Genomic DNA, 15,892 nt, shown 5'->3' with positions numbered 1-15,892 from the left:
ACGCTGCCTAAGTGCTGGCTCTCCAGCCCAGCGCAGCTGCAGCGCCTCCAACCCAGACGAGGGAGGAGTGTCCGCCCTCCGCCATGGGGACCCGTCCCAAGGGGCACACGAGCGGCACACGCACCAGCCCAGGGCAATTCCTCCTCCACAAAACCATTCCTTTCAAGTTCACACGGGGAGGCCTTGGCTTTCGGCCCCAATGTTGAATCACCATGACCCCCCCGCCCTGGGCGTGGGAGACACTGCAGCACTGAGGTGGCCAGGACAGGACACCTCCCGTTTTCTCATCAAATCACAAGTGTTTGATGTCACAGAGCACAAGTCACAAGAAGACAGCTTTCCACGCATGTGAGGTTTTCAGATGTTCAGATAAACTCTGATCGTGGCCACTGCACCAGGCCCGGCTCAGCCCATCTCGTCTCCTTCCCCACACACGGAATCTATTTATCCCTCTCCTCTGGTGGCCATCTTGGCCACTGGGCTTGATCGGGCTCCTGCAGGCCAAAGTGGGAGCCGCTGGCACGCTCATCTGCGGGACCTCTGCCTCCCAGCTCAGAACGGCTGGCAAGGAGGGCTCCCCCCGTGGCAGCCCTGAGACTGGGTGGGGCACCTCCTTAGCCACCAGGGCTCGGGACCCAGTCAGCCACACGCTTGGGCTAGATGCTGAAAGAGGAGCCCCCCGGTCTGGTGCTGTGGCCACAGTGCCACTGGAGCTGCACAGGGCGGGGGGTGGGCATCCCGCATTCCCGCACGACCGCCGCCCCAGACGGCGCTCCCATGCCACAGCTGCAGCATTGGGGGACAAGCATCTCTTTGAATGCGGAGCAGAGAAGAGGCTTTTGTCCTGGCCTCAGTAGAACAGGCTGGGGCGGCCGGGGGCAGGCAGGCCACCTCTGGGCGGCCCCGGGCTGGGCCTCGCAAGTGCTCATGGGCCCTCCCAGCCCGCGAGCAACAGCCAAAGCCCCACTGCCGCCTCAGGACCTGGATGCCCAAGTGAAGCTGAGCCTCAACATTCTCTGTCCTGAGTGGGAACAGGGATCCCCTACCCCGCATCCTCACCAGCCCTCAACTCACAGGGCAGGCGGGGCGCAGGCACCAAGGCTGGCAGGCTGCTGGGGGGCTGGCGAGCGCCCTGCTAGCATCCTGCTTTGCCCGACAGGTCCGCAAGAGCTGAGGTGCTGTGTGCACAGGAGGAGAAGGTTCCCCCAAAGACCAAGGCTGACAGCTTCAGACAGGAGCCCCGGAGACCCCATGGAGGGAGAAGGGGGGAGCAGTAATTTTGCACGGGCCCCACCTTCTCACTTCACCCTTGAGACAGCACCACCGTCCCCCTAAGAGGAAATGGAGGCACAAGGTGGAAAGTACGTCACCGGAGGAAGCAGCTGGAAGGTGGGGCGGCTGGTGCCAACTCGGGGTCGACGCACAAAAGCTCCTACGCCTGCCCTCTCGGTCAAGTGAGATGACCACACCCCAAGGACCCTTTCTCCTCCTCCGGATTCTGCCCCCGCCCCACACACCTCCTACGGAGGCCAAGGTGGGGCCCCTGCAGGACACCGTGAGCAGATTTGCTCACTTGCCCCGGGCTGCCCCTCCTACAGGGTGACGAACACCCCGACCTCACTCTGGGGGTTGCTGGCAGGAGGGTTAATCAGACAACGTTTCTAAAGTTCATGATCACGACTGGAAATCCGAGTTGTTAATTAAAAAGCAACCACATGGGAAGACAGTGGGCACAAGGCAGGCGTCTGGAGAGGCTGAGGGGCCGTCACCACAACATGTCCATCCACAGCATCAGTGCATGCATCCCGTTACCTGGGAAACAAACTCCGGGTTGCCTAGCGATCGCCTCCCTCCCCGACTTGGGTCGCCTTTCTCTTTGGCGAAACCCACCCTTTGCCCTCGTTCAGGCTGGCCATGCAGAATGCAGCTGAGGCTGGTCCACAAGACGCCAAGGTTCCTGAGGCCTGAGGCTTGAATACCGGTTGCAAGCTCTTTATGGTAAGACAGGAGATGGAGATACAACGGGGATCATGCTGCTCAGAGGTGCTCAGGCTGGGGAAGGATGCTGAGTGGGGACAGCTCGGTGGGTGGTGGGAGTGGGCGAGATTCACAGGTGTTTTGCATGAGGTGCAGGGACTATAGTGTGGGGCTGCTGAGGATCGGGCTTTACGGGGACCACATGAGACCCCCAGCCCTGAGGATGAGAGATAGCTTAGCCAGGTCACTGCCAAGGTCTGTTTCTACAAAGAAAGAGGCCATACCGTATATACATGCTCCTTCAGTTCCAGAAGGGACTCGGCCACCTGCACACCTTAGAATCCAATTACTTTCAAGCCACTGTGCCCAGCACCCTCTGTCCCTACAGTCTTGCTGGAGTCGGGGACAGAGGTACCCAGAAGACCCCAGGAAATGCTGGGAAGATGAAGCTGCAATTAGACTTTTTATCTCACCTCACGTTAATCAACATCCTTCAGTGCTTCTAACAATTTGAAAAAATTTTAGTGTATTAGAACAGAATGGACACATTATGGATTAAGAGCTGTAGGTATTAAGATGGCAAATGACCCTTTCAGAGACTATGGAAAATGGGGTACCAACTCAGAGGCTGGCTCTCAGGCTGGAGGGAGAAGCCCTATTTCCTCTACGGTCAAGGGAATTTAGGGGAGAAAAGCAAGGCACAACGTTTAATGAGAAGCCATGAAAAACGGGTCTGAGATCAAAAGCGAGGCTGCCAACTACTAGACACTGCTAGGACCCCAAGAAACAAGCCCCACAAACTCCAAGGCTGATAAGAATCACACAACGCTGATGGATCTTATTCCCATTTTACAGTCAAGGAGACAAGCTAAGGGAACAAGGAGAACTGCCTCAGACAGGACCAGGGACCCCGCAGAGTCCAAGGAAACACCTGCCAATGAGGGTCAGAGGGTCCTGGTGGCCCTGTAGTCAAAATGACCGTTCCCTTTCTACAGTCCCCCTTCCATTGATGAACTCGGTCTATCCGTTTCAGAATAATTCCAGCTGCAAATGGACACACCTAGAAAGTGTACCAGTGCACTGCTTTCAACAACTTGTCCAGCATTAACTTTGCAGGGCAGAGAGCTCAGCCGACTCCCCTGGTGTCAATTACTTGCTGGTTTCAGGCTCCCTTTGGCACAAGCAGGGACGCAGAGCCCCAGCTCGAGGCCAGCTCTGACGTCTGCCCCGGGCCTGGTATTGCTTAGAGCTGCAGCTGCACACAAATAATTGTGCAATTAGACACACTCAGTGGAAAACAAAGACGACGCCGGGCTGAGATGCCGGAGTTTTGTTGAGAGTGGCCAGCAGTCCAGTGAATGCCAAGTGCAAAGGCCTCATGAATTCCAAGGTGGAAAGGGGTGGGCCCCAGGGAGGACTTCGGTAACTTTTTGGCCACCCAGGCTTGATGCCACCTTATCTGGATAACAGCACCAGATTTCTTCTTGGAACTGTTCCTTCCCTAGGCGACACAGGCTGAAAGGGCTGCTGTTGGCTAAAAGGGATGACGTACTCCTGCCATGCAAAGCTGCCCTGTGGTGTTTCTGAGACCCGTTTTCTGGCCTTTCTGGACACCGTGTGAGTTCAGCTGACATCTTTCCTACAGAACCATGCGTCATTTTCTAAGGTCTGAGTCGGTTTCTGTTGCTTTTTGCAGCTCAAGAACCGAACCGTCTCAGGAACGTGATTTTGCTGCTTTCAGATTTCAGTTATTGAGCAGTTTTAACCCCAAAGGAAAGTGGCTGCAATAATTGTGTTTGACCCAGCAGGCAGAAAGGCCTCTTTTGCTTTCGTGGTTTTTTGTTTTTAAGATTTTTTTGATGTGGACCATTTTTGAAGTCGTTATTGAATGTGTTACAATATTGCTTCTGTTTTTATGTTTTGGGTTTTTGGCCACGAGGCATATGGGATCTTAGCTCGCTGACCAGGGATCGAACCGGCAGCCCCTGCGCATTGGAAGGCAAAGTCTTAACTACTGGACCGCCAGGGAAGTCCCCAGAGAGCCCTCTTTTAACAACGGACCAGATTTTATGAAGCATCCCAACACCACAGCAGCCTCAAAACCCCCATGCTAGGCTGGCTACGGTAACAGGATGACGGTCACATGTACGGATGGCCACACCTGTGCAGGGTCACCTCCTTGCTCACCTGACTGGGGTTGGCCAAGTACAGCGGGACTACCTCTTGAGGCCCCCAAAGGACACACATGTGGGGCTGGGACCACTGAGGGAAAAGGACCTCCCACCACACAGCCCAAGTCCACCCAAAGATCTTCACTGCTGCCCAAAGGCAGTTGCCAGGATCCTCTGGGCGGCACCAGTCGTCTGGACAGCTGACGCCAGAACAAGTGCCTGGAAAGGTCCACAGATGGGAGACCCGTGCAGGCCTTAGGAAGACCTGAGACAAACGGCAAACTGCCCTGCACACTCAGCACGAGGCTCTGGAAGCAATCAATCAAACGGATTCTCAGCTCCCAGGACCGGCGTGGTGGCCTGGAAGGCAGCATGCACAGCTCCCATCCTCACGTGCAGGTGGCCACGGGGGGAGAGGAGACGCAGCCACACAAAGCCCAGCGTGGTCCGGAGTGGGCAGGGAAGGACAAACCAGGCCCGCACCGGCAGCCCTCTAGCCTGGACCACTTCCCAAGGGTCTGATCGTGTCTCCTGCCACCCAAAGAACAGCTTCCCCTTGAATGCATCTGCTCCCCCAATTAAAAGGCCACTTCCTGCAAAGCAGCACAGCTCAACCCTTACTGGCTGGGCTCAGCAGTCTGATCCCCAGAAGGCCAGACACAGAACCAGATCTAGGGTCCGATAAGCGGCATATTTCACAGGCTTGCATTTCCATGACCTAGAGCTGCAACTCGTGACTGGGGCCAAACCAGGAACCAGATGCTGACCTTGGGACATAAATGAGCCCCTGTCTGAGACTCGGCTTTCAACTCGGAAACGTGGCTGTGTTGAGGGGGTCTACCCAACCACCCAGGGCCTGCGGTGGCAGAATCCTGCCTGGGAAAGGAGGCTGCGGAGCCTCATGTTGGGGTGAGACATCTCCCTTGCTTTGTAAACATGTTTATCCATGTTATAAAAACTGCTCTAAACTGTCAACAACAAATGTTCTGCAGTTGGCTGGAGTTGATTCAGAAAGCAGTTCTGCAAAGTGAGAGAAGGCAATGACTGTCCCAGACACGCCGGGGAGGTGCCCACCCCACAGCAGCTCCCCTCGCCTTTCACAGGAGGGACAATGTGAGCAGGTGAAGGGGACTGGGTGGTCTAGAGAGCGGCCGCAAGGCAGTGATTCGCACTAAGATGTGTGTTGCTCACACACATGTGGAATCTTAAAAAAAACAGTACTGATGAACCTAGTGGCAGGGCAGGAATAAAGAGGTAGACGTAGAGAATGGACGTGAGGACACGGGGTGCGGGGCGGGGGGAAGGGGAAGCTGGGACGAAGTGAGAGTGTGGCATGGACATATGTACTCTACCAAATGTAAATAGCTAGCTAGTGGGAAGCAGCCGCATAGCACAGGGAGATCAGCTCGGTGCTCTGTGACCACCTAGAGGGGTGGGATAGGGAGGGTGGGAGGGAGACGCAAGAGGGAAGGGATATGGGGATGTATGTATATGTATAGCTGATTCACTTTGTTATAAAGCAGAAACTAACACACCAATGTAAAGCAATTAAACTCCAATAAAGATATTAAAAAAAAATGTGTGCTAAGTGTGGCACTATTTTAAGGTTAAAAACAAAAAAAATGCAGTTAACGTTGGAAATCTCATTTTTGTTCCCACACTGCTATCTGCCTTTTCATTTGACAAACTCTCTCCTCTCTGCGGTGTCCCTGCGCAGCTCTCCCAGGCCGAGGGAGCTGCGTCCACTTCCCTCCCACACCTCCGGGCCAGTCTGGGATGTGGCCAGGCCGCAGTTTGGTTTTGAAAACTCGGTCAAGTGCAGATATGCTCTCCCCGCACAGCAGAGAACCCGATTTTTCTCAGGTTGCCTCGCTTTTCACGTCTTGTTTTGCACCCAACAGCTCCCCGCTCCAGGAGGTGTCCTCCTTCCTGTGCCCTGCCTGGCCCGAGGGGGACTGAGCCTTTTCTTGCTGGCCAGGATCTTGGGCAGAAACGTCATGGGGATGGAGGTGATGACCAAGGAACAGTGTACCTCCAGCCCGGAGGCTGAGGACCCAGAGCAGTTTCTGGCTTTAGGACCTGATAGAATCACAGCGTGCTTCCTGGCCAAGGAGGAAGTAAAGGGCAGTTACTGAAGTGGACATCGGCCCGCGGGCTTTCAGCTGCTCATCAGCTTTGTAGGCTGAGGCTGCCTTCTCCAAAGTGGCCCCTCAGACTCCATCCATCCTCATTCCTTCCCAATTCCTTACCTCCAAGCTCTGACATGTGAGAGCCTGGCCTGGTTCTAGGCACCCAAAGAGGAGCCAGACGTGGACGCTCCCTCAGGGACCTCTAAACACACAGGGAATCTGGCTTATGGAAGAAAAAGGTCTCCTCAAAAGGTACTTCAAATCTGGAACATGAGGGAATACCCCGGCGGTCCAGTGGTTAGGACTCCGCACTTTCACTGCCGGGGGCCCAGGTTCAATCCCTGGTGGGGGAACTAAGATCTCACAAACCACGCGGCACAGCCAAAAAATTAAATTAAATTAAACAGAATCAGGAGCGTGAAGTCCATCTCAATCAGGGCCGAGACGTGGAAGTCAACTTGTCTAATACAGTACAAGTGAAATCGGAACATCCTGAAATTCAATGCAGGCTGGAGCTGAACGGCCACGATGAGCCTTGGTGTGTGTTCAGGGCTGAGGAAGAGGAGGAAGTAAAGCAACGCTGGACGACGGATGCAGATACACGACCACTCTTTCTTCTGTGCTCATGGCAGGCATCACTAATTGATCCCAGCACTCTTGGCCTCAGAGTCCCTGTTGACCACAATGCCCCGAGGGCCGCCCTGCAAGGCTAGCTGACATCTGCTGGCCAAGCTTAATTAAGTGCGCTCAACCTCCTCTTGGAATGGGTAAAGGAAGGTGAAGGTCAATGTTCCACACGTTCCTCCAATACTGTGAGCATGGGCAGAAGAGGGGAGATGTAGGGAGGCCCCAGGGGAAGGACGCAAGGTCCCCGCAGCCAGGAGCAGACCGCAGACCTCCTCAGTCACTCCGGGACGGCCCTCTGTTCTGCTGAGAAGGGTGGGCTTCTGGACAGGAAGGGGAGAGAGACCCCAGAGTGGGGCTCGGCTCTGTGGCAGGTGCCTGGGTTTGCACCCACCCCCTCACAGCAAGGACCTCACCTGTACCTGGCACTGCTCCCGATGGCCTGTGACACCTGCCCCCTTCCCAATGTGACTCTGCTGCTACCCCCGCCAAGAGGGGGGGTCCACTTCCCCAGCCCCAGGAAATGTGCTGCCCTCGCACTTCAGTCTGACCCACACAGAGTGACAGCGGTGCTGCGGCACCTCTTCCAAGGCTGGGCCTCCGGGGTCAGCGTCACACCATCCAAATTCCCACAGGAGCCTGAGACTAGCTGGGAGCTGGGAGGCACTGGGAGGAAGGACCCTGGGGCCGGGGCCCAGCCGTCCCAGCTGAGGTGGGGAGGCCACCACAGACTGTCCAGTCCCAGCTGAGCTTAGCTGCCTAGAAGCCAGGAAGTTCTGGAGTGATCGGCCACACAGCAATAGCTAGCTGACGTGCCCAGCAAGGCAAGGCCAAGGCGGTGAGCCCACCTGTCCTCCACCAGCAGGGACCCATCTCCAGTGCTGCAGAAAGCCCCAGAGGCCTGTCCCCAGGCCTTGCCAGGACAGATCAAGGTGAGAGATCCCAGAGGGGATGGACTTCTGCAGGGTAGGTGCCCCAAGCAGGTATCAAGCTGTGGACAGTTCAGTAATGATGAATTCACTGTCACAGGCACCCTTACGTCAGGGCTGGAGCCCCTCTCTCCTTCCCCCAGTGATGGGTTAGGCTGCTGCTTCCCCACGGCACTCGCAAGGGCCCTTCTCCGAGGCCTGGCCCACTGTGCTTTCAGGATTCTGGTGTGGCCTTTGGAAACAGCTCTCTCCTCCCTTTCCTAAATGAACCCCCAGCTCCTCTCTCCTGGAACACCCTAGAAGCCCTATTTGATGCTGAATCATACGGCCTGGTCACTGGGAGTCTCGTGTCAGTCTCTCCCTCTCTGGAAGGAAGTTTTCTACTATTCACTCCGCACGTAGGGCACCAAGGCCTGGGAAGGTGACAGGGTTCCTGAGGCGCCCGAGGGGTGAGCACAGGCCAGCTAACCTGAACTCTGCGGTGTCAACACACCCAGCCATCTAGAACCTTGCCCAGCAGGAAACTTTCACTCGACCCTGACGGAGCGCTAGCCCCAAGTCAAGTACTAGAAAAACAGCGGGATTAAAGGTTGAAGACAGAACAACCTGGCTTAGAACTAGCACTGGGGAATAAAAAGGAGTGAAATATTTTTTAACGAAAGTGCAGATGGCAGTGCCATCACTGTGTGTATCAGCAACTATTGGCACATCTCGTTTCATTGCACTTTGCAGATACCGCGTTGTTTTTTTTTTTTTTTTTTAAACAAACTGAAGGTCTGTGGTAACCCCGTGCTGAGTAAGTCTACTGTCACCATTCCTGCATATTTTTAAATTAAGCTGCGAACACTGTTTTTAAAGACAACACTGTTGCACACTTTACAGACTACAGTATAGTGTAAACATAACTTGTACACGCACTGGGAAACCAAAAAGTTCGCATAACTTGCTTTATTTGCGATATTTGCTTTATCGTGGTGGTCTGGCACAGAACCCAAGTTATCTCTTAAGTATGCCTGTGCAGACACTGCCCACAGGCCCCCGTGATGAGCGCTGCAGCCAGGTAGGAAGGAAGCCCAGCGGTCACTGCACACGCAGCCCTCTCCTCACTAGGACTATCACAGCTTGAATGCTACTTGGTCTTGGGAAGCCGGGCTCCTCTACTCAGCTGTGAATATACTAATCACCACCACACTGGCACGTTGAGAGGTGAATGGTATAGGCGTTTGAGTTATACCTCTCAATAAAGCTATTAAGAAAGAACACAAGTGTGGGGGAATGTGGCCTCACCAGGCCCTCTGAGCACCCAGGGGCTGGGCTGTTGGGGGTTACCCACACTAAGGGGGCTCCCGGAAGGCTGGGTGTGCTCCACGGGGGCAGGGGCGGCGGGGGGCGGCTGGTTTGAAGCCACCCCTCAGCCCTGATTTTAGTGTTCTCTGCAAAAGCAGCTGGAGGCTCGGTCCACAGACGGCTACAGAGTGCCCTGACAAGTAGATTCGTTTCTTAAATACAACACGGATCTTAACGAGTCACGGCCTCCAAGTGAGATGCTCTCAGGCCACGTAGCTCAGGTAAGAGCTGGGCAGAGAGCCGGCTGAGCAGGCAGCTAGCTCCCAGGCTCCCAGGAGCCCAGGCCGCTGCCCCCTCCCTACTCAAGGCTTGCTGGGTGAACACTGACTGCTAACCCAGTGTGCACGCATGAGGCGTGTCCTTTAAGCAGAGGTCTAGACTTGTGGGACGCACATCATCTAGTTAAAAAAAATCAATAAATAAAAAGTACAACTTTTGTACCTCCAGAAAGACAAGCATTTGTTGTACTTTAACTGACTCCTTAGAGCTGCCCAGGGAAACTGTCCCGGCAGCCTGAACGGCGCAGGGTCCGTACCACACCGGGGAGCCGGAACAGAGAAAAGTGATCGATACTTTTCCTTTGCCCAGCAGAGCTTAAAAACAAAACCAGAACCCTTTATCACTTAATTAAACCCATTCTCTTAGACACTCGCACGCTGGCCGGGCGGGCTTGCCTGGAGCCCACGTGCCCCCCGTGCTGCGCTGGACGCGCCCTTTCCAGGGTGGCTCCTGGTCGTCAGTGTTTGGGCTCCTTCACCCTCCCGAGTCCCAAGGGAGCCTCTTGTGCTCCTGGTGGACCCCTCTGCCCTGAAGAAGCGGCTGATGTTGATGGAAAGCTGGTGCTTCCCGCTGGGGGCAAAGGCAAACAGCACCCACTCAGACCAGGTTCTCTCCCTCCCAACTGACCGGGCCAGGAAGGACCACGCAGGGCGTCACCGAAAAGCAAATACGCCGCCAGGGAACACGTTCCAAAGCAGCTGAGGACGCTCGGCCCTGCTTCCACTTTGGGGGAAACGTGACATATGGTCTGCTTTCCCCCAAAGGCCCAGCCTCATGTGGGTGGCCCTGCAGAACCGGAGGAGGGATAAAGGGACGTGGCCTGGGTGCAAGGGCTGGAGGCTCTGGGCTTGGGGAACAGCAGATCCCCAGGTGTGAGGACCCACTGGCTTCCCGTCCAGGTGAGGTCACACCTCTGCATGCTTCTCAACACGGGGAACAGTCCCTGGAGGGGCAAGTGACCGGTAGCTTATGCCTGGGGCGGCAGACAACCTCGGCTGCCCTTCTGGCCAGGAGCACACGTGCTCTGCACCTCCTTTCCAATAAACAGCTCCGATGGAATCCCCTGGCGCTCGTTCTCTTACAGGACTGCCGGGGTCAGAAGGCCCCAGTGGCCCGTGCCTTCCCCAGGTCCTCCTTCCTTATGGCAGCTCCTCCAAGCCTGTCCAAGAGAGGAGCCTCAGGACCTCGCCCTAGACCACAGCTAATAGGGCATGAACTTCTCAAGGGCAAAGGGGCTCCCAGGCCACTCGCTGACAGGATCCTCAACGTTGTGTGTCTGTGTTCCTCAAGGGCGCTGACCCAAAGACAGGGCTCAGCCAGCCAAGCTCACCCACTGCTCCTTGGTCAGGGCCCAGCTTACCCCCAGCCACTGGCCAGCAGCGCCACAGCAGGAGGCAGAGACTGGCCGTGAGGTGGGCGTCCAGGGCCTGCCCTTCCCCCTGGTGGCGGCTCCACTCTGGTCCCAGCTTACAAGCCCTGAGATTCTGAACTCAAGGGCGGCTTTCCAAGTCCTGAGGTGCTCTGGAGCTCGCTGGAGAGACCCCCCCACCCCGTGGCTCAGCGTCACCTGCAGATTAAAACAGCTCTCTGCAGCCCAGGGGTCCCTCCACCACAGTAATCAGACCAGACTGGACAGTGACGTGCCTGGGAGCTGGGAAACACCTGAGACCAGCCTCAAGTTGTAAAGTAGTAAGTCACGCAGCTGGCACCGCCGCCCTCAGACATTTTTCCTTAATTGACTTGCAATCTTTCATTGCATCAATAAAATCACCTACACACCCCAAACCAGCCCACGCAGGCAACCTGAGGTTCGGGTAGCTGGGAGACGGCAAGCAGGTATGAGGACACTGTCCACGGGGCACCAGGACAAAGAGATAAAGCCAGTCCCGTGGGTTCTCGCCTCTTTAGAAGGGCTGCTGCGTTGGGTGCTTCCCCTGCACTCTCATTCAAACCCTGTGTCAGACAAACTCCTTGAGAGCTGTTGCTGCATTGCCAACGAGGAAGCAGAGGCTGTGCGGTGAGAGAAGCTCATCCAAGGTCACAAAACGGCCACGTGGTAGAGGCCAGGTCTGTCTCACATCAGCGGCTCAGCCTCAACCCCAGGGCTCACCGCGGACAATCGGGGACAATCACACGTCACTCCTACATCTCCTTGGGGATCAAACTGCACACTCCTGACACTGACAGAGCGACAGATGCCACCCGCCCTGCCCTGGGACCCACCCACTCTGATGACAGACAGGTGCTCTCACCTCAGTAGGCTGAGGCAGGTCTTCAGGTGGCCCCTCTGACCCCAGCACTGGCTCGCCTACCAATTACAGATGCTCGGCTGGGAATTCATAAATCATAAATCAAGAACCATCGTCTGCTGTTTCTCATGGTAGAGACAGACCTTTCCCTTTGGGGTCTCTCTGGATTTTGAGGCCTTAAGGGTCAATCACTGGGGTGGTAACTGCCACGCAATGTAATCCTGTGGCGCCAGGGAAGAGACAAAGCCCCTCCATCCTCCATTCATTCCTCCCAAGCTGAGAGGTGCCCAGGGCCCACCCCAAGTCCCTCTGGTCTGCTGCTTGCCCCTGGAGCCCTCAGAAACATGGAGACGGGAAGGCTGCATCCAGGCAAGTCAAAGCCCCCACAGGGGGAAAGTGACCCATGAGTACACGGCCCCTCCCCCAGCCACTCTCAGGGACACATACTCACTTCGCAAAGTCCTAAGACCCAGCTACACCCATGGGCCCGGCTGATAAGAAACCTGGTCCAGAAGGTGTCAGCTTGGCCCTTGACCTCTGCTCTTCCCCTAAAAGGATTAAGCCAGGACTCCACGTGCCTTCCAGGACCGTCCTTACGAGGAGCAACCTGGAGGTGGCCTCTGGCCAGGCAGGGCTTGCTGAGGCACTGCAGCCTCAGGGCCTCGGGGCTGGATGAGCTCAGAGGACTGAGCTTTGACCAGCTCTGGGCCATGTGGACAAGACAGAGCCGGGGCCCAGGTGACCCACAGCTGTTCGGTGTCGCGGGCCTCTCACACCCAGTCACCACCTTAGATAGAGGGAGGACACGGTCTGTCCCTTCTAAACAGTAACTGCAGAGACAGTCGGGCCATCAGGCCTCATCGGAGGACAGAGCTCCTCACGGCAGCATCTTGCTAGAAAATACCCGCAGTGTGTAGCGAGTTACCAGGTTTGTTTCCTTGAGGTTTCAATCAGCCTGGGGAAAAACCCGGTCCATGCCCTTCGCCACAAGTGCTGGGCAATCTCGCTAGGCCTGCACGCACAGCCCTGCCCAGAGAGCCTCCTCGGCCACCTTCTTCCGTTACTGCGCAGAGATTCATTTAACAATTAGCTCATTCATGGTGCCGGATGCCAGGGCATCGCGGTGGGAGACCGTCCTCGTGAGTGTGTGGCCAACACCAAAGGAAAAGCCACCCATGCTGGCACCGCTGGGTTACTGTCTCCTCTCGGAAGAGGAGACGGTGCTTTGCCGCCCTGAGAGCATCGTCACGGATGGGGGAGCAATCGCTGGTTCTCTTATCAACGCCAAACTCAGCGGCAACTCCAAGGACCACATGCGAGGCACACAAAGTCTGTTCTCCACCCATAGCCTCCCCCAAGCGGGAGGTGTTCAGAAATCCGCGCCCTGCCTGGAGCCCCGACACTGGGTGGGGAAGCCGAGCAGCCCAGACCGGTGTCTCCCCCTGGCCGGGGGCTGAGAAGGGATGGGCTGAGCCTCTGAGCCTTGGGGACTTCCAGGAAGGCCTTGCCCACGGCGTGGGGACCGCCAGCGGAGGCCACTGGGTATTTCACTTGAGTTATTTCTCAAGTTCTAAAAATGTGTCCATGGCAACAACAGAAGGGGATGTTTAAGACAAATAAAGTGAAATAAAGATGAGAAAAGAACAAACGGATGCCAGGAGTCTGGCAGAGGCAGGTGCTGCAGGCCCACACACTGGCCTGGGTGCCACCAGCTTGTTTGTGATGGGCTCATGCCGGGCTGGTGGGACCAGGGGAGGCTGCAGTCAACCCACTAACAGCATAAATCACCTGCCCCGACCCCTCTCCAGGTGAGCATTTGGAGGGGCCTGGCACCCAGCAGGTGGGCTTCGGCACTGTCGGGACAGACTGGGGCCAGGGAACCCCTTGGAGGGGGTCCCAACCAAGCCGAGGACACCCCACTCTTCTTGGTGCCTGGAAGGGCCCTTCCTTCCAAAGCACAGGAAGCAGCAGTGGAACAACACTGGCCCTCCAGGCTCGCCGGGCCAAGGTCGACAGGGGGCCACAGCACATGCGTCACTAGGAGAGCAGGTCGGCCTACGCGTGCTCCACGCCCCGAGCCCTCCTGGGCTGCTGCCTCTCTGGTTGGCTAGCCACCTGGAATCAGATGGGCCGACTCCACCAGGGCCCCTAAGGAACAGACAAGATGCCCTTCTCCCTAAAGGCCACTGGAAGAGCCTAGCAGACTCAGGCTTATTTTTCTAACTGTACTGCCTGGACCAAGGGCCCATAGAAACAAAGTACCGCCCTGCTTTTTGGCTATGGCGGCCGCCGAGGCCGGGATGGAGACGGAAGAAGCACAAGGCTTTCAGATAAAACTTAGTTTTTCCTGCGGCTCTAAAACCCAAAAGGAAAGTGTCGCTTAAGGACCCTTTAACAGGCTTGCTGTCCGGCAGGCCAGAGGCCAAGCGTGCTGCCCTCAGGCCCCAGAGCAGCCAGGAAGCTAATTCTCTGAAGTGCAACAGCTCCGTTGGACGACCCCGCCCTGCTCTTTTCCTCTATAACTTTATGTCTAAAGCGATCCAGGCTCAAAGCCCAGTACATAGGAAAACACTAGAACCCATCACAAAGTCATATTTATTCCTTCAAATATAAAGCATTTAATAAACAACTCCCTAGAAGAAAAGCCGGTTAGGTTGAGAGGTGAGCTTTAAGCACCGCAGATGGAAGGGGAAGGGACCCGGCTCAGGCTGGGCTGCTGGCGACAGCATTCAGCTCCCCAGGCAGAGCCCCCTCAACTGAGAAGAATCGCCGCTTCCATGTGGACTTGGCAATGCCCACCGAGGGCTGGGCTAAGGAAGCAGCAGACACCCAGGAAAGGAAGTCAGCTGTCTGCTGCAGGAGGAGCCCAGCCAGGCCCCAAGCCTGCACCCGTGAGCTAATCAACTTCGACTGGATAAGGCCCTGGTAAAAATTTTAACAAAATTGTTCGATGAGATGCGGGAGGTTGTCACAAGGTAGTAGAGCCTGTGAATGGGAGGGCGTAGGTTGAGGCATGATGGGGAGGGAACACTGCACATCTAGAGCGGATGCTGATTCTTTGGACATGTTGTTGAGGGCGGGAGAAATTCAGCTCGTGATTGCTCAGAAAATGGATTTTTTTGAGCAAAGGGCTCATTGGTCCCATCTTAGGAGCAATGTGAATCTTTCAAGAGATCTCATTTCCCGCTTTACTTTGGTTGCCAGGAAGCTCAGAGTGAAATTCTCACCCGTCCTTGTGCATAGGACTGCAGAGAGTGCTGAGTTCTGGCCTTATCACCCAGCTTCATCTTTTCCTGCGCTTATTTTTCCATCCACTCAGTTTTACCCTTCCTTGTGTGTGTTAGAGCTCTTCCTGATAGCCAGGCTTAAATCCTCTTAGGACCAAAGAACATTTTACATTCCATTTAATCACACAGAAGAATTAATTTCCTTGACTCTCCCGGAGGGCAGCACAGCACAGAGGAAAGGGGCTTTTGGCTCTGCAACAGAACAGCGTGGATCCAAGTGCAGTCCTGCAGGGTACCAGCCAGGGACAGGCAAGCACCAGTAGGTGCCCCTGGGGCCACACAAGCACTGAGCTTACCCATGTGCAAAGCCTGGGCCAGCCCATGTGACGTGGTCCTCAGAGCTCTCTGAGGGGTCAGTAGGTCCATCTTCCCAATGTCACACTTGGGGAAGTGAGCCTCAGAGCACCTTGGGGCTCCTACTCTGGAAACACCCTCTTCACTTCCTCTTGGTGACATGGACCTTGGTTTCCAGCATGGGCTGGTGTCCCCCGCCCTTCCCTGACTTCACACCACTGTTGAATTTCCCATGCTGTCCCAACGTGCTGTGCTTGGTGGTTCATCATGACACAGTGACCAAGCACACGTTTGGAGTCAGACAGGCTGGCCCCAAATCCCTGTCCTGCTGTGTGACCTGGGGAAGAGTGCTAACCTCTCTGAGCCTCAGAATTTTCATCTCGAGAGGGGAGATGCCTACAGTCTTCCTGGGAATTCAGATGAGATAACTGTGGTCAAATGCTGCAGAATGGTGACATTTACTCTTATTTATTGGGCCGGTTAAGCCCCAGATGCACTCAAGGCTGGCTTCTCCAGCCCCAGTCCTGGTAGAGAGCAAGAGGCGTATCAGGGGCAACTTGGGGCCAGGGGCTCCCTCTGAGCCCTGCGGGGGGGGGGGGGGCGGGC

The 15,892-nt window shown here is 55.9% G+C and overlaps 1 protein-coding gene across 5 annotated transcripts in view; it reads right to left on the bottom strand.

The window, feature by feature from the left end:
• CTBP2 (C-terminal binding protein 2) overlaps window positions 1–15,892 on the bottom strand; it is a 166,538-nt gene that overhangs the window by 15,692 nt on the left and 134,954 nt on the right. The window contains exon 1 of one of the 5 annotated variants that reach the window (XM_007468726.1): window positions 1,214–1,253. The exons of the other annotated variants lie outside the window; for them this stretch is intronic. Coding sequence (XP_007468788.1) covers window positions 1,214–1,253 — 40 coding nt within the window. Of the gene's footprint in view, window positions 1–1,213; window positions 1,254–15,892 lie in introns of those variants that run through there. 5 annotated transcript variants of the gene reach the window in all.

Source organism: Lipotes vexillifer, unplaced genomic scaffold, assembly GCF_000442215.2.
Source record: "Lipotes vexillifer unplaced genomic scaffold, Lipotes_vexillifer_v1.1 scaffold741, whole genome shotgun sequence".
Lineage (NCBI taxonomy): Eukaryota > Metazoa > Chordata > Mammalia > Artiodactyla > Lipotidae > Lipotes > Lipotes vexillifer.
The sequence above is the reverse complement of the archived record's forward strand: the minus strand, read 5'-3'. Positions and strand labels throughout refer to the sequence as shown.